The sequence below is a fragment of the Apteryx mantelli genome, chromosome 2 (assembly GCF_036417845.1).
Source record: "Apteryx mantelli isolate bAptMan1 chromosome 2, bAptMan1.hap1, whole genome shotgun sequence".
Lineage (NCBI taxonomy): Eukaryota > Metazoa > Chordata > Aves > Apterygiformes > Apterygidae > Apteryx > Apteryx mantelli.
The window spans coordinates 113732213-113750980 of record NC_089979.1 but is presented as its reverse complement, the minus strand read 5'-3'; the positions used below and the strand labels follow the sequence as shown (position 1 = coordinate 113750980).

The 18768-nt window shown below is 39.5% G+C and overlaps 1 protein-coding gene across 2 annotated transcripts in view; it reads right to left on the bottom strand.

The window, feature by feature from the left end:
• The window catches only part of ELMO1 (engulfment and cell motility 1), a 327195-nt gene that overhangs the window by 228854 nt on the left and 79573 nt on the right, over positions 1-18768 (bottom strand). For both annotated transcript variants that reach the window (XM_067291248.1, XM_067291249.1), the window contains exon 7: positions 10061-10230. In XM_067291248.1, coding sequence (XP_067147349.1) covers positions 10061-10230 — 170 coding nt within the window. The remainder of the gene's footprint in view (positions 1-10060; positions 10231-18768) is intronic.

Genomic DNA, 18768 nt, shown 5'->3' with positions numbered 1-18768 from the left:
TAGGAGTTCCCAACTTGTCCCTCCAGTGCTTCTGCCAAAAGAGTGCTCCTTGCTGCTAAATTGTAATAAGAAATACAACAGCAAATGGGTTTTGTCATCTCCCAACAAATGTGCATGGATCGAAGCAACAACCTTTTGCAAAACATGCCAGCAAAACTTCATAGCATCCTTCTGAGCCCAGCTTTTAAAACAGCTGCTTTTGATCCATGTACTGGTTTTGGCTAAGCGGCAAGTAAACTGGAAACTGGTGCTGTGTCTATCTAACATCAAAGAAAAACGACAGAGTGGTGTTTGCATACTAGTGGTACTTCAAAAGGCAGGCTCAGTTTTGCCAGAGATTTCTCACAACAGGCTATAAACAGGTGTATTTTTCCCATGGCTGAACCCAGGAATTAAAGAGCAAATATCTGAATTCTAGAACAAAGCATTTAGGCAGTAACTTCCCTAGCATTTAGAGGGCTCTTGAGTTAACTGGAAATTACTTAACTCAAGGTCAGAAAATTTCCAAAATCTGCATTTTCTTTTATACTGTATAATATGGATAAATAATTGAAATCTCTAGGACTTTGTGGATGAAGCAAAAGACAGACAGCAACTTTGACTTGAGAGGAAGGATAACCGTTGTATTAGAGCAGAGAATTTCTATTAATCTCTGTTGCTTTTGGTAAGTGTGATAAGAGCAGTGACCAATGACATCAAATGCTGCAGTAAGGTTGTACAGGGTAAGTACAGATGCACTTTTACCACTGAACAGCAGGAGGCTGTTACCTAGCGGAGTACATGCTACTTTCATCCCATTATCAAACCTAAAACCTACTACAGAAGTACCGGGTATTAGCAGAAATTCCTGTTCAGATTCATCCACAGACCACGCTGTTAAGTCGACACACTCAAAGAGCTGTTAAGCAAACTCTTCCAGCGTGTCAGCCTGGAAAGTAACAAGCACAGTCTACCACCTCCACCAATTTTCCTCTTTCTATATATACAACTGTTGTTCCTTCTAGAGAGCTGATTCTGTGGTAGCAACCAGACAGTTCTGTAAAACGCTTCTTGGGTGAGTCACCACAGATATGGTCAAAAATGCTGAAGATCTTACTGATAACGACACTGCCTAATCAGCTAGATATCTACACTTATCTTTTCTAAGAAGCAAGCCATCCATCAATTGCACATGCATGGATGAGAATAAAACTATGGCTATAAAACACAAATGTTATGAAGGTAAATTAACTCATGTTTGTGAAAGGTCGAGATATAGTGGTGAAAGCCATAAAATATAGACAGCAATTTCTACACAGGGAGGAATCTCAAAACAAGTATCAACGTAATGTAAAATAAACAATAATGACAAGTTACTGATTTAGACATTTTGTTACCACAATATGTTCCCTGTTTAGCCTCAAAGGAACTTTGTGATATATATCTGGCTGAATCCCAAGAAGCAGCAGTTCCTTTTGGACTTCCTCAAGCCATACAAGCTTAATATTTGCTCAAAGTGTATTGCAAATTACGTCAAGAGCAGCTGTCAGCAGAGAACAGCTTAGCAAGGATCCTACTGGATCAACTCTCTTCTGTACATATGCTAAAACGGCTACTCAAGGACCAAAAGTGTCCTAAATCTCAAACACAGCCAGGGTGATATGCAGTGCACAATAATGGCTTGTCTGCACTGAACTTATAAAAATTTTGTCTCATTTTGGAAGTCAGTACAGACCTACTAGAGTTAGCAATGCCAAGAGCCAAGGCAGTCCCATCACTCACTGCAACCAATGTTTTTGAATCCGCACTGTTTAAATACATGCGGCGCAGGATAAAAGTACCACTAAGGATAAAAGGTTTTCATGCATTATGGCCCTGGAGAAGACCATTATTAGCAAAAGTGGAAAATACTCACAAAAACTTCCTCCTATAAGTAACAGTAAAACTGACTAGATGATGGACATACAAACTGCTAGCCACATTAAATCTGCATTTGGCTAAGGTATCTCCACATTCTGGATAACAGGCAGTGTTAAGAAATCAAGAAAATTATCCAAGTGTATTTTAGCAACATTTCTACTAATCATTTCACTATTTGGTTTGGTCCCTTTTGACCATCCTGGTCCCTTTTGATATCCTGAAACATGGCTTCCTGGAAGCATCAGCACTTAAGACAAAAACAGACTCCAGAAATGTACTTCCGTGTATCAGGTGTAGCCATCACATAGAAATGAAGTCTGGAGAACACTCTGGCCGGGGTTTGAACTAAATTATTTTGATGAAATCTGCAAAATGACTTAACTAGTGCATCAGCACTCCCACTCCTCACAAACACCACAATATCCCACAGCCCAGGAGACAAAAGCATACTAGAAAGTTGCAGAAGTGGAGATTTTAAGCTTTTCTCCTTATTTTTGTGGTTTCCTCAAATACTACGCTTTTGTCTAGAGTTCAAAAAGTTTTTTTTGTCAAACACTTGCTACTCTGAAGAGTATTTGGCAATATAAACTCATTATAGGAATTTCTCTTTTTATCCTGTTTTACAGAAGCAGTTGCCAAACAAACAAACAAAAATGGTATAACTGTCAAATGTCGCCCCCTCCCTGCTCAGGTCAACAAGGTGTTGATATCAGCAGTTAGCAGGGGTCACTTAAATGCTAATATTTTTAAGTACAGGCAAAGAAAGAAAAACAATCCTAGAGTACAGGCATTTAAAGATGGGGGGAATTCAGGAGGGAACAACTCTTCCCATCTTTCCTCCAAAGATGTGATCTTTGATGGCTCATTCTTCAGATTGGGCTTTACCTAAAATATACAGTGTGTACTATGTATATGACAGCAGTCAAAGATACGCAAGAAAGTGGGGATGGGGGAGTGGGGTGGGAGATCCAAGTCTGAAGACTGATGAGGCAAACAAACCCAAAACAGCAATCAAAGAAAAACTTTCTTGCTTTATAGGAATTCCAATGAAAGATGGTGCCGCAAGTCCTTTTTCATTCTCCAGTCATTACCATCTCCACACTGGTATTAAGGGGATTACCTAATTCTATATAGGTATTTTGGATTTTTGCTGCCTCCTCCTTCGGCTCATGAAGACAATAGACACTTGCTCCCGACGTTACAGAAGCACTAAGAAATGAAGGTCATACAAAGTCTCTGTTGGACGAAAATTCATTCTGGCAGTAGTGTCAGATTAAGTAATTTGTGGTTTCAGGTAAAGATTGACAGGAACGGCTGAGCCCGTCTAACAGCCCACTGCTGCCAAAATTTTTCTCCCTCCCCCCCCATTTTCTCTGCTGACTGGCTCATTTTCTACCCGATTAGCAAACTGCATTGGCTTACTGCAAGTCAAATGAACACTGGAGCTGGCCAAGAGAGGGAGCAGGGGCTGTGCAGCCAGCAGCCGGGAAGGGTTGAGAAGGACAACTATATGCCATAGCAAAGACCTACTAGATTAGCACTGTCCATCTTATGAAAACTCATTTTCCTTTTACCCAGTCAGTTGTGCCTGCACAAGTATTTCCTGGGGCAACACACTGAGCTCGATCACGAAACTGAACTGGGTTATTATAAATGACAACAATGGTTATTTTAATGGGGTATTAACCCCATTAAAGTAACTTTATTGTCATTTATAATAATATAGATCAGCTTTCCAACTCAGTTTCCCATGAACAGTATTAGAACAACTCTTGAGATGAAGCAGGACAAGAACAAGTGGCTATGAACAAGGGCTGCTTAAGTCTTTTGACAGCAATACTGAAGTACTCAAACTGGACGGAAAAAATTGTTAGCAGGTATGTGAGCAACCAACCCAAAAAGCTCGTTAAAGTCGGAAGAACTCCAAACTTATCTTTCTTCTGTTTTCCACTGGGCTGCTATACAACTTTATCTCTGTAAGGCAAGCCAAAAGCTAGAATTTCACTGAACAATACAATTTGTCCTTAATGCATGCACAATTGCTGTCTCAGAGACTTCCAGCTGTAAAGCAGCCAACTCCACAACTGCATGCATTCAATGGAAGGCTCCTGTTGACACGTCAAAAAATTCACAAACACACTTATATAGAAATAAATTCATATGAATCTGATCTAGCTATATTTATTATTTCCAATCAGAAGACGACATAACTTAAAAACCACCACAATTTGAAGCAAGTTTTTTCTCTCTAATCTGTGCACTAAGCAATTACATCCCCCTTAAAATTAAAACCAGACTAGCTGCAACCATGTCTCCACAGCACCTACTAGCCTGCTGTTGTGACACTGCTGTGTTCAATAAAGATACTCAGCACAGCTATATCTATTAAACAGGCCTCCAAAGAACTCCCTGCTCACAACAGCAGCAGAAACAATTCTGGTTATTAGAAAGACAGTTAGGCTTAGCATAGTCTCAGCTTTCCTGCAAAAACTGTGTGATTCTAGTCAAATGACAAGTGGCAGAAACATTGATACTGCCAAAAAATAATAAAAAAAAATTCTGCATAAGCCTTCCTTCTTTTCCTCCCAGTCATGAGATTACTATTACTGGTAGCAATAAAAATAAATATGTATTCCCTTTATTAACTCTTTGAACTTTCAATACTTATGGCTTGTGACTTCAGTTTTCCTTTTCTTACACTGTAAGAACTGTCAATTTTTCTTTTTTTAAGAAAGGCTGAGAATCTGTCCAAGTCACATGACTAATCTGATACATCAGGGGAAAGAAAAAAAACCCCCACATTTTATCAATCTGGTTAAACCAGAAAGACTAGCTGTACTGTTATAATTTTCTAAAATATTAATTCTGGACTAGACTATGGAATATAGCTCTGAATGAGCAACCCAAATTATCCCAGATGGGGTATCAAGGAAACATGTTTATTTCTTCCAGTTCTGTTCCCTGAATACAATGTTCACCAGTCATGGCAATCAGGAGCCTCTAGCACTGCTTTCCTTCTGCCTCCTCTTAGTGCACTGCACCCTGTGGGGGAGCAGAAGAAAAACACCCCATCACTTCCCTTCTACGTTGCCTGTAAATTCAACCAGAATGGCTGGTTACACTTCCCCTAACTCGGCTTGAACTCGGCTTCAAATTCCAAATTTGTTTTTGAAGTGGTATGGAAATCTCTTACCAAGAAAGAAAATAACTCTGAGGATGTGCAAACATACCCCTTTGGGGATACGGATGCAACAGTTCGACATCCTGCATAATTATAAAAAGGAATCAGCATTTACCTGTTCTTCATGACCTAACTCCTCTTGCAGTCTGCACTATAATTTATAGTTCACCTGAATCATAGAAATAAACATAAAAACAACTCATATCTTCTTGTTTAATAAGAGACTCACTGCACACTCTGGAAGCAAGAGTGAGCCTGAAGAAAAAAAAAAGTTGAGCTATCTCAATCAACAAGGATTCAGATAGACATGGACAATCCCTAGTTATGTTGCATCTCTTCGCTAATACAGATACATTCCTGCTGACAAGATGCACTCTTAGCTCCATTAGGGCCCTGCGCACACTGCAATCAGACTATTGCCAATCCCCACAGCTTCGTCGGAGCACACACCATGCCTACAAGTCCTCTGCCCTAACCAGCAGGCACTCAAGGAAATCTGGCCCAAACTACAGTAACTACACATAATATTAAAACTGCTTTTGAAAACATACAGGAAATCAAAGAACTCTCTCAATTTGTTATTTTTCAAGCTAGGCTTTCAACACTAAGAAAATGGAAAATGCTATTTTCTAATGCATTCTAATTTTCTGCAACATTCAGGAATACTACATGCAGAAAGTCAAATAAAAAACACTGCTAGCTCCTGTCAGCTTTCTATATTACTACTTCTTTTAATCACCAACAAAATGATGCAGAGGTAACCAGAAACCCAGGACTTCACATTCTTTTGCTCTGGTCACTGTACCTTTACAATCACCGGCTTCACTGAAATAATGAATAAGTAAAGCAATAAACAAAGCCAGTTATAAATACAGCTTCCTTGGTGAAAGGAATATAAAAGCTGGAGTCTTGCTTTCCAGAAGCTGCCCACTAAAACTTAAATTATAATTTGAGTGTGTAATTAAGAGCTGCCCCTAACATGAGTTCCATATGCAAAAAAAAACTCAAAGCAACCTTACACTGAACATGATGGTACTTTTAATGAGCACTACCCGGCCCTGTGGGGAAAATATAGAATAAAGCCTGAATTAACAAAATTCATCCGTTTCTAGCACAGCCGCACCGGGCTGTGGAGAGAGGCCCTGCTCAGCCTGGGCTCTCCGGTGCATGGACATCCTTGCAGTCACTCGCAGGCAGCTGGGGAAGGACTCAGAGGGGCTTCCCGCAGAGCGGCAGCAGTCTCGTGGAGGGTGTCCCAGCCCTTCTGACTCCCAAGACCTAGTGTCAGGCTCCAGGTTGCACACTGGTGTGGACACAGCCACTCTCATGCTCATCTCACAACGTGACTGCTCTCAGGTTGTGGCTTAATGACACATTCAAGCCAGTGTAGTGGTCTGTTGCCACAAAAAAGCTCCTTCCCCACAGTTACTCATTCACACTTCCTCTCTTGCTCCTGCAAAGAGGAGAGCTCCTTCCAAAATCAGCAGAAGACTAACTCTGTAAAATAGAAGTGGACATTTTTCAGTGAAGTTAAACTGGATGGGCTCTGTGAAGCCTCCTGACACCAGAACCAATTCAAGGAGGGAGCTGGACTGGGCTGGAAAGCAAGGGTTAACACACAAGGGATGAGAGAAGAGGGCAGAAGTCAAAATCTCTCAGTAGCATCAGGCCTTAGGACTTTCTGTGTGGCTGAACCATACCCTCACATTCAAGCAAGGCTGACTCAGGGACTGTAACTCAAGGGCAGATAAGATAACTCCAGAGTGAAGATACACCTTGAAGGCGTACTTACAAAATACATTGTCTTCTACAACTGAGCCAAAGTTTCTGCCCTTCCCTGAAACTTCTGGCTGCTCATTCCTGCTCTAGCACTGCCTCCCCTTGTTATGCTAAAACAACTGTCAGGGTGGGTGGGTCGACCTATGGACACTGACCTGATTAGAGTTAAAAAATACCCTTAGGGAAAAGAAAGTGGCAGGGACTCTGGGGAAGAGAAGGGAAAAGAGCTCTTTTTGCTTTGAAGCATTTCAGTGATCCAGTCAGGGCAGTCAATGCGCAGCCCAGCAAGCCCACCTAGCCAAGGGTGCAGGCCCAGGGTGGGAACAACAGCAAGGATACCTTTAGCTGGCTTTGCCTGTTCAGTCAGCATCTTGTGGGACCTCTTTTTAACAGTATCGCAGACGGTCCAAAAAAAAAAAAACAAAAAAACAAAAACAAAAAACAAAACAAACCAAAAAAAAACACAGGAGAAAACAGGAGTGGAGATGTTAAAAAGACATTTAACTGACTCTGGCTGCTATTCCCTGACAGCCTTGGGCACTCAAACTGCTCATCATCCTGGTCCCACTCTTTCCTCCATATACTTCTCTTCTTCATCCCCCCATGCACCTTGGCTGCTCACTGACCATTTGGGAAAGCTGTTTTGGTGCAATAATCAAACAATAAAACCCAAAACACTGTTTCTTCTGTTATGGTAGTTTGCCTCTTGGTTTAGTGCGCTGAAGCAGCAGAAGTCCAAGGAGTGGCAAACCCTACAGTGGGAAGACATGATCATCTACAGCTAGAAGTAAAACCAGAAAGGACAGCAGCAGCACCATGGTAGGCTTAGGCTGCTGAGTCTGGGTGCATTAGGATTCACTCCTTTCATTATATCTTCAGTTCTGTTATGTATGTGCTTATCAGCTTTTCACTGCTGCACAGCATAAAGGTAGAAGGGAATGTACAGTGTAGTGCAGGTGGCCTTGTTTTACAACTGCCCTCACAAAGCCAAACTTGGGGGGAAGCGGGGAGAAATTATGACACTCAAACTTCAGAAGCTCTGTGTTGCTATACATGAAAAAACTGCAGTGTGCGCTGAGTGTTCATTGGCATGTGAAATGCTGGAAACACTCAGTTGGAATCTTTGCCGTTTTGCCTAAACTAGACAGATTTTCTCCCCACAGGCAGAAACACTGATAAACAGATTAGATCTGTAGATCAGTCTATCTTTGGTAATACATTACACCAGTTAAAAAGAAAAATCTCAAAACCTTCCAAACCTTCCAAAGGCAAGCCAAAAAAAACCAACACTGGTTATATGCCCAGCCTACAAGCCTGCTGTGTTAAGAACTTACTACCCTCAGCCAGGAACTACTACTACTAGGGTATAATTTGCTGAGCATTTCTTTCAACAACAGTGCTGTCTTAAGTAGCTCCCCTCCCAAATAAAGTTTTTAACACAGATCAGTCTGCCACAGCTTGGCTCATCTCTCAGCTATGAAACAGCAGTACAGACATATTTGAAGGGCAAGGAGGGCACTTGCTTTAGCCATGCTGCAAGCTAAAAGAAACATTTGCAAAAAATGTGAATGCTCCTTTTCTGTTTCAGTACAAAATAAAGTGCTTTAGTATATCTTCAGCAGTGGCAGAGTTAAGCCATTTCTAACTTAACTGTAAATTCACAGTTTACATCACCACATCTTGGACTGCAGGGCATGACAAAACAACTAAGGGGCAGTGACTCTCAAACTGCTCATGTTCTGATCTTTAGAGGCACATCTGAGCATGCCCATTCAGCACGGTTTTAAATTAGTTCAGTATAAACTCGCAGATGTCACTGTGTGCATACTTTTAAATTATCTTAAGCCTATCTTCAGTTCTAGTTTAATTTAGTCCCTTAAACACCACGTACTATATCAATATACGTACGCCAAGTCAACAAACCTGATTACTAGAACTATTTAAACTGAACTGGCAGGTAATATATGCCACAGACCACACAAGTTCAAAAAAATAAAGATCTCAACACCAAAACACTGAGGATGACACCATGAGCTACTGGAACTCCAGTATTCAGCTGGTGTTAGGCAATGGGGATTCAAAGCCCAGCAAACTGTTAACCATGTAACAGGTAATGATCAACAAGAAGTGAGCTTTCAGCATTTTCCAGTCTAAGGACTCTTTCATTCTAAAGACTATTCTATCTTTGAGGAAAATCCACAGCACATCTTGTGCAGGACCACCACAAACAAGTTTTGTTCCATTTAAAAGCCTGCTTATTACTTTTGCTTTATCCCCAGTTTACTTTCTTGGATCTTTCTTGGAGTGAATGCAAGCACATCTGAGAGGGGATTTGCAGTGACTGCAGCAACTGACTTTTGAAACCTAGTCCACAAGTTCGAACATCCTCCAAAGAATGAGAAAGCTCCCTTCCAAGTATTTGCTTTCTCTCAGGTAAGAAATTGTTGACTTCTTCAGGTGTACTAGAGATTGACACTGACTGCAAAGCACTAAGAGCAACTCTTACTTGAAATCAAAAGCCTACTTGAAATAGTAACTATTAAAACATAAGTTAATAGTGCAACAATCCAGTTGATGATACATTTTTTGCAATAACTTCCACATTAAGTCCATGGAAAAAAGTAGTCAGAATGGTGAAAATGCTAAGATTTTGGGGTAGAGAATTAAGGTGTTTCCAGAGGTCAGCTCTCACTTAATTTCCAAAAGCCACTGTCATTTGAAAATCCCCAGTCAGAATTAAAATAAAAGTGAAAATAAAGTAAGCACTGGGTTTTGCTGCTACACACACAGTTACATACACTGTACTGAGTAATAGTGAATTTAAAGCACAGTTATCAGATGTCACCACTTAGACATCAGCCTTGAAATAATGATTTATCTAAATTCTGATGGGAAGAGAAGAAACTAGGACCATAACCTTCCCCAAAACTTCATGGCACAGAGGGTACTTGTAACTTCCTACTTTGCTCTCACATCCCTCACCCCCAACTCCCACCAGCCCACAGTCAGGGAAAATTAAAAATACATTATTTTCTCTATGATCATGGAGATCCTGTCCTAGCAGCCCAGAACTTCAGGTATTTCCTTTTACGTAAAGTTAGAAGTAATATATAGACGTACTTCAGGCTGAAAGAGAGACAGAGAGAGAGCACGAGCACACAGAATGCGACACAGATGTCACAGTTTAAGCAGAGTACTTACTCTGTGCCACTTTCAACCATTTGCGTTAGTAGAGAAATACCATCTAGGTTTATAAATTCTTGGGCAAACGTAACATCCCGTGAGTAGTTGGCTAAGTCTTTCAGTGCTTCTAACTTCGCATCCATGCTAGAAGACTGGATCCTCTCGTGGAGCTGCTGTGCATTTTGAGCCTCAAAGAAAAACAAAACATATAAAACAAAAACATCAGAAGAGCTTTCGTTACAAAGGCAATAATGAATAAAACATTAGCCCAAGCAGGAGCAATAGCCATGTTTAATAACACGTTTCCATATAGTTTATAGTATAAAGTTAACAACCAAGAAACTTAAAGAAATGGTCATACTTAACACTTGCATTCTCTAAAACACTTAAGTAGCTCACATACAGATTACTTTTACAGAAGTATATTAATCATTTATTACACCATAGTTGTTATATATAACTATTTGCATTGATATCCCATTGTGTCAGGCAAAATGCAAACGTAACAGAAGACAGCCTTTGGCTTGAAGAGCTTATGTGTCATATCAATAAAAGTAGAAATGAAAATAAAACAGATGATCGCCTCAGACACAATTGCACTCTAATCGTGCCAGCATTTTTTTCTGTCAATGCTTACACTGCTTATGAACTTTTCATGACCTTTAACAAGTAAAGCCATATATTGTCCTAATCAAGTTATATCAACAGAGCACAACATCAGGCATTCTGCTGCTTCCTCCTCTTCCTCCAGCTCTTTCTTTCCATTTTTGTTCACAGTTCAATTCAAAAACTCATATACTCTCTACAAGGAGCATAGGAATGATTATTTTCCATAAACTATATTAACACATAAACATACTATGTTAGTTCAATAACCGTATATATTAGGCTATTTGGCCTATTAATGCTAAAAATATAGGATGAAACAGTGAAATCTGAAATGAACACTGATGATAAAAAGTTAAAGAGATGTTTCAACAGTGTATTAAATTGGTCTCCTGTTTAGCTGTACAAATACTTTAAAATACATCTCACATTTTCGATTTGATGCTTTTACTTACCACAACACAACATCCAAAGCTTCAGTTAATAACTAGCCAATACTTTTGTTAGCAAAAGAATCTTCCTTGCTATATGCAGATACTTGCAAAATTCAGTTTCCTAAAATTCACTTCTTGCCTGCACTGCATGAAAGGTGAATGAGAAGCTATGTGCTGTTAGGAAATCAAATTAATGGTAAATGCTGCTCAGAGTTACTTGCTCTGAGATCATGCTTTTTCTTTCTCTGCTAGAGAATAAGAAAGATAGAAGAAAAAGCTGTGCTGACAGACAATTCCTTTTCTATTCAATAATGAATATACTCTTTGCAGAGATGGTCGTCTCTGCACTTCAAGATCCTCAGACAGTAAAGGTTTTTAGTGGAAATGAGCATTTAAACAGGGAAGACTGGAAATAACAACACTATGAACTCTACATGATTTTGATTACTTCACAAATACTAATTAAGTGTTCCAATATCCTCTGAGATCAGCAAGGTTATTACTTCCCATTTTTACAGACAAAAATAAATGTAGTTCAACACTCAGTTTGGCCAGAACCCATGTGGTGAGCAGGAGTGTGTAAGGGGAAGAAATATCTTCTAGCTAATATGGTTATGGTTAACATCTTCAATTAAGACAGTATCAAAAAGAAACAGAATATTTTTTAGCCCCTGGACTTACTATGCTTAAAGTACTGGGTGGTGTAGCCATAGCAGTTACATATTTATAGAAAGGCACAAACCTGTCATCCAAAAGCTTTTTCTGCCACCATAAATTACCTATTCCATCAACTGGTTTGAGCTATAATGGGGAAACAATGCTTTATACATTCCCTCTTTAAAGGGAATGTCTGTCTGAATGGTAACAAAAGAAAATTCTCTCAAACATAAATAGGCTGATAGGCTAAATCATTTGTTAAAGCCCAAGGAAGAAATAAAAATAGATCCCATTATCTTCCAGCTTCCAGGATAACCACAAAATACTTCTTCCAACCCTTTCCTTCCTTCACCTGCTCTGGAGAAAGAAATGTTTTAATAAAGTAGTAACATGGTCTATTCAGCTATAAAAATTCAGAGCAGCCACTATTACTACAAGAATCAGAAGTTCAACAGCCAACTTGTAGCTCACCATACAACCTCTTTTACTGAGCTGTTTCTTCTCAGACTCCGCACTATCGTAACTCAGGAAGATCCACTGATGCAAGGCATCCTCAAAACATTACTGTTTCTCAGAAAACATGCAACTCCTGAATTCCTGCCCAGGAATTCCTGAATTCCTATTTCTCAGAAAAGAAACAGTCTCAAAAGACTTCAACACTGCCAAGTCAGCTATGTTCCTCTGATTTCAGAAATGGCTGCACAAACCTAGTTTAAGCTCATTAAGATCTGCTGACATGTCCTCCCACACCTGCTGTGGTTCTGGAAGATTACCACCCCCAGCCCACCCCTCACTGTCTGCCACCATTTGCCTACTGAAGGTTACAATCCTTTCAGCTCTCCATAGGCAGTCAGTTCTCTGAAGGCTCCTGCGTTCAGTGAAAATGAGCCAGAGCAGCAGAGATGAACAAAATACCTGGTTCACTGATTGAGCAGTACTCACCTGAGCTGCTCAACCAGCAAATCTGAGGAGGTAAAGGTTGGCAGCAGAGCTGTGGCCAGATAGATGGGGAGGATAATCTCATTATGTAGCCCAGTAGCCAGTAAGGGACAACTCGTGAGCTGAGCCAGGGGAACATCCTCGTGGGAACCAGTTCAAATTGTATCTGCTATTGCTGTGTAAACACTTCATCTACACACACATTAATAGCAGGTTATTAATGGTCAGGTTCACCCTTCTCTCTGGGAGAGACTGCTGCCTCCAGCATAGACACCTTGGGCTGGTGAATCACTTCTGCCATCCCAGATAGACTTCCAGTACATATGAAAAGAAAGAACCCCAGCATAGGGACAACCACCTACAGTGCAAAATAGCAGCATGAGCAGGACCAACCTTTTAACAGATATATGTTAAACCTTGCAAAAGTCAAATATGAAATCCTGGTGTCTGTGAAGTCAGCTTTGCAACTAACAATGAGAAAAACAAACTGTAATCCTAAATCCGTGACCACTGGCTCCCCTCTGCAGAGCACAAAAATTATAACACAGAGACATCGCATTATAAAAGTGTTTCGACTCTATTTTGAACACATAAAATAAAACTTAGTAGCATCCCAGGCATTGTCTGGCTATGCCAGTGCTAATGCCTCATCAGCAAAGTGTCAGAAGACTGCAAGAAAAAAGAAATCGTAAGGCTTAACTGGTCAGAAGCTCTACACAGCAGTACTTTATGTACATTGAGTTTTGCAAGCCACTGCATCCAGTAAACCATGTTCCTCCTATTCTTGGAAGAAAAAAGAACTGATATTGGCAGAGCAGATCTTGATTAAAGGGGTAAAAAAATATTTGTCTCAGCAAAAATACTGGTACATGTCTCATCAGAAACATGGCCAAAAGTAATGTTGGCTGTCACAAGTGCCTGATGGGTAAAAATACTGCTTCAGTGAACACCATGCAGTTCTCACAAACCTCCTAGCTCTTGTTGCCATAGCACTCATACGTGCTTATGGAATGTACAGCTCACTTATGACTGCATTAAAAAATGAAACCCAGATGAAACATACTCTGAGTGCTTACCAGGGAACTATTTTAATGATTTACAATCCATCAGTGGATGGACAGTAGAAAGCGCAGCTCATTAAAGTAACAGTGGAGCTAGCTGCCATGTCTCTGCTCTTATTAAGATATCATTCAGCAAAGAACAATAAATAAATATATAAAACCTTCCCAACGGAGAACCATTATGAGGGAATTAACAGAAATGCTGTCTTCCATTTACTCGAACAGCCATATTAACTGCTCTCAGGTTTAGAAAAGGAAGACAGGGAAGCTTGTAAAATGTGTGCTGTCAAAGCCTGAGTGTTTCAGAAGGCTGTCAAGAGGCATAAGCTGTTTGCCTAGTCTTAAATGACTTGCTCCAAGTACAGCCAGAGAAGGCTACCCTTAAGCAGTGCTTAAGAGGAGGAGCAGCTTGATGAGATTGTCAGCTTAAAAAGAAAACTAATGACCCAAATCCAAGATGTGACTTGCTTAGAGACTCAAATAGCCTTTTGGAGGTTAGGAATCCCAAGATCATCCTACAAGGGATTCTGCCGACCAACTCATCACTTCTTTGGCATTGAATGCTTTGTGCATGAAACTTCGAAAACTACTTATTACACAGAAGCACAGAGGGTTTCGGTACAGAATACAAAACACAGAGAGCTGGGGCAGAAGGGAGGACACAGATTCCAAATGCTATCAAATATTAATGTGCTACGGGGAGAAATTTGGACTGTATTGATTTAAGTTATCTGTAGCTGTTCTACCATTATGTGATCACAGTTTTATCCTTTATTCTTTACAAAAAGTAAATGAAATAAGAGTATTTTGGTCTGCCCTGTAGATAAGTTAGTTGCATCATTCATCTTTCTGCTAGAAAACAGGGCACGCAGACCATCAGTTACTACCAAACACAATTTTGCACCAAATAAGTTCACTTGTGTGGTTTAATTTAAATCAGTGTTGAAGCAAACTCACTTTATGAACTGCTGTGGTGGTTTAAACTGTTACTTTCTCCTCACTTGTTACTGCCACCTCACCTTCAACTCAGTGTACTTCAGAAAATAATGAAAGACTGGATATGTTACATAATCATCATTACATACAAACCAGGTTTAACAAACCCGGTAAGACTGACTGGCATCTGATGCCAGCTAAGGAATGAGATCCAATTTTAATTAGCAAAGGCATTAAGATTTTTATAATAATGCTCAGCAAGCACAATTTCTATATTTAAAACTCTAAAAATAATACACGAGGCAGTCCTATTGAATCACTATACCCAGTTATAGGGGTAGAAACAGAGGAACAGGAAAATGGTCACATCTGGAGACATACAAAATCAATGAGAAGTATTACAGATGCTTGCGCATATGTATTATACACATGTACCTAAGAGTTTATGCAGTCAGTAGTCACTTATGAATATTTTCAAGAGGAGCACTGATTATTTTTTCCTCCCATTTCATTTGAAATAATCATTTTTTCTTACTATTCACAATATGACTTCAGAAATCTGTAAACATGAGCTTAAACCTTTACCTATAAAAAGACAAAGCAACCTCCCTTCCCAAATCTTCCTCCTGTATCATGTGCAAACACATATCAAATTCACTTACTGACTTCAGTGATCAGTGAGCCTACTATAGGTTTTAATAACAATTAAGTCACAATTACAAGATACACGTAATTACAACCACAGGCTTAATCTGCAAATATTTTTGCATTTATTGAGCTTTATGAAGATTAAGTCAGTTGAACACAGATTTAAGTAACCACAGATTGAAGATTCCAGACCAGACCCCCAAATTCTTACTTATTAAAGACATAGGATTTAGATGCATAAGTAGAGATGAGTTAAAAAACCCTACAATTTCTTTTACATGTGATCTATAAGGACAGGTATAATGACAAAACAAGTTGTTCATGTCTGAAAAAGCATTCAGGGAAAATACTATAATGACTATCAGTGAACACCTCTATTTATATGAGTGATCATGCAAGAAATGTTAATACAGCTGTCTATAAACAATTTATGGGTTGAGAACTTAACCAATCTCCAAGCAGGAGACAAAAAAAATATTATGTTCATGCGACAAAAGCAAATGATCAGGCACAATAAATACCACATTAGAAGAGGTTATCCATTGACTGAACATTGACTGAAGTGTATAGTTCATGAGCAAGCCATGTTTTCCTAACTATCCAAAAAGCTACTTTTGAATAAACAGCTAGTGTTCAGATAATCAATTCTGTTTGAAAACCATTAAATTGAGAAAAGAGAGAGAGTCATTCTGTCAGCTGAATTCTCCCAGTATTTTAGTAACCTCTCAAAATGATTAGTCATTAGAAGGAGGATTTGCAAGATCTGATCAAAATAAATCTACAGTTGCATACAATAAAAAGGTTCAGTTCTACTTGCTGCATTGCAGGACCGAACTGTCCTTTTGGAATAGTCTCACACCCAGGAGCAATTACAGCTCATTTATACACCTACTCACCAGCCACTGGAATATGGGCATCACAAAATAGACAATAACAATCTGGCATTTCACCCTCACATATGTTCGGGGAGAAAAAAAAAAACACGTTGCTCAAGAAACATATGATGAGTCCCTTCAGAAATGCAAATGGACAAAGGGGGAAAATAGGTCATGGAAAACAGTAAAAACACGATAGCTCAAAGAATTGTTAAGAAAGATGATAGGAGAGTAAAAATAAATAAGAAAGATGATATGGGGAAAAAAGATAATATGAGAGAAATTCAATCTGTACTCAAGTTACCTAGGAAACAGAGTGTCTGTGTGAAGAGTGGTTAATAGAGAAAAAAATAGCATTGTTTAGAAAAAAACAGCCTTTCAGAGAATCACACAAACTTTGCAAACAGATCTACGGAAACAAAGAGACAGTTCAAATTCCCACCAGGCCTGACGACTGGCGTTTGTGAAGTTCTAAATCAAAGAAGTTTAAAATAGACACGTTATAAATCTCCGAAGGCAAGCATTTATAATGAATTTAGCAGTGCACCATAACTGCAGTTCTGCTAACACAATGTCACAATGATTGAGAGAAAAAAGGGTTCCATACACACATACAAAATCTAAATTTGAGATAAAAAAAAGGAAGTGTTTAACGTTTAGATTTGAGGGGTTAGATTTCTAATCCTAATTTAAAGAAGCAAATCCAAAAATGCTACCTGTCTTCTTCTAGATGAAACTATTTTTTCTTTTAATCTCTGCTCTGGATACATGAGGAATATGAATTTTGAGGCTAATGACAACAGAACTCCAAAAGATCACATCTCATCCTTCTCAACCAATCTTCAGTGTTAAAATTCAGTTAATTAAGATTAGAAAAGCATTTCAGGTATATGCAGTCTTCAGAATCAGTCAAAATTATCCCTCACAACCCTTCAAGCAAAAAAACGTTTCCTCAAAAGGCTTTTTGAGTTCAGGACAGATTTTTTGCCCACAATAGGAAGGAAATAGGCAGATTATGGCAACTCTGGAATTACAGGGCCACATCTCGAGGAAGTGTTCTAAAGCTCCAGACAACCTGCACGTGGCTCTTCTTCCTTTCTTTCATTCCTCCTCTCCCTCTTTTCTAATTTCCCTGCCTCTCCAAAAAGTGCTTTTGGTGTGATTTTCATTTTCTGGGGGAAGGAGGAGATAGTTTCAGTTTTATCCTGATGCAGGATAGGAAAAGGAAAAAAAGGGGGGGATGGAAGGAAGAAGATTTCAGAATCTTAACATTTTCACAGGATGAAAAACACATTTCCCATCCAGCTCAAGCAGCTAGGAAGGCATCTTCCCCATTTTGCAAGAATATATCATGCAGTCTGTTCTTCACATATCTCCTCCAACTACTGTTGCTCTCAGACAGAATTTCAGAGGAAAAACGGAAACAGATGGCCTGTTAGCTTTTCAGAGTAAATGACAAGCCTTGTGTGGGTCACCAGTATAAAAACCACAGCTTGCAAGCCTTTAATCTATCTATTTTAGGTACCTCTATGATGACCACTTCAACAGTACCTTAAAAGCAAAGATACTATTCTAGGGTGGGAACATCCAGAACTTCATTTGATCTCTACAATTTAAAGAATACGAATACTTTAATCTGGCATAAAAACAATCCAGTCCTTTCAAACCTCCACCCAAACTACTCCCCTGATTTGGGGGAAAAATTGACAAAAGGTTTTTTTGTTGTTGTTGTTTTTAAAGTTTGATTATAAGTACTAGTTTAGGGAGAAATGTCAATATTGAAGACTAGAAAGTAGACTGGCCTTGTAGCTCATGACAGGATGGAAGAATAGGGTCTTTAGGAATATATCCATAAATGTAGTCAGAGTGGTCTATAACCAGGGCAGATACCAGGTAGTACTCTCATATCCTGAAAACCCCTGTCTTGGCTGACTGAACATAAGGCAAAGGAACAGAAAAGCAGAAGACTTGTGCAAAAATCCCACCTTCCTACCCGCAGCTATTAGTGGAAAGTGTTATAAATCCCAAGTTTGTCTTTTGTTTGCCGGTCACATTTCCAGTTCCACAAGTGATCATGAAGATAGAGAGACAGCCATTTTCACAGACTAGCCACAGCACAACCTCACTACAGTTTTGCATGGTGCAACCAGTTGCGGGTTTTGAGACAGGGAAGGATTCCATGAGTCACTGCTGTGGTTACACAAAAGAATGATGCAGCGAGCTTGGACCATGCTGTTTCTTGATGAACCACAGATGTTTTGATTTCATGAGATCCCAAGTTTGGGCAGTAGCTAGCCCTTTCTCAGTGGAGTGGATATTTGTTCTTAAGCAATCTCAAAAGATAGAAAGAGCTGGTGCTGGGACTGTCCGTTTCTGAGGAAGGTCCACCGAACAGGTTTTAATTCACAGGGAAGTGGTTTCCCAGGTACTAGGCTATTCTGGTGACATACAGCAAGAGGCTCTGGAGTCATGCAGATTCTGAAAGAGCCATGGTCTTAAACTGCTGTTTACTCTCATGGCTGTAAAGCTCTGTATATGACCACTGAAAAAAGATGATAAATGATAATGGG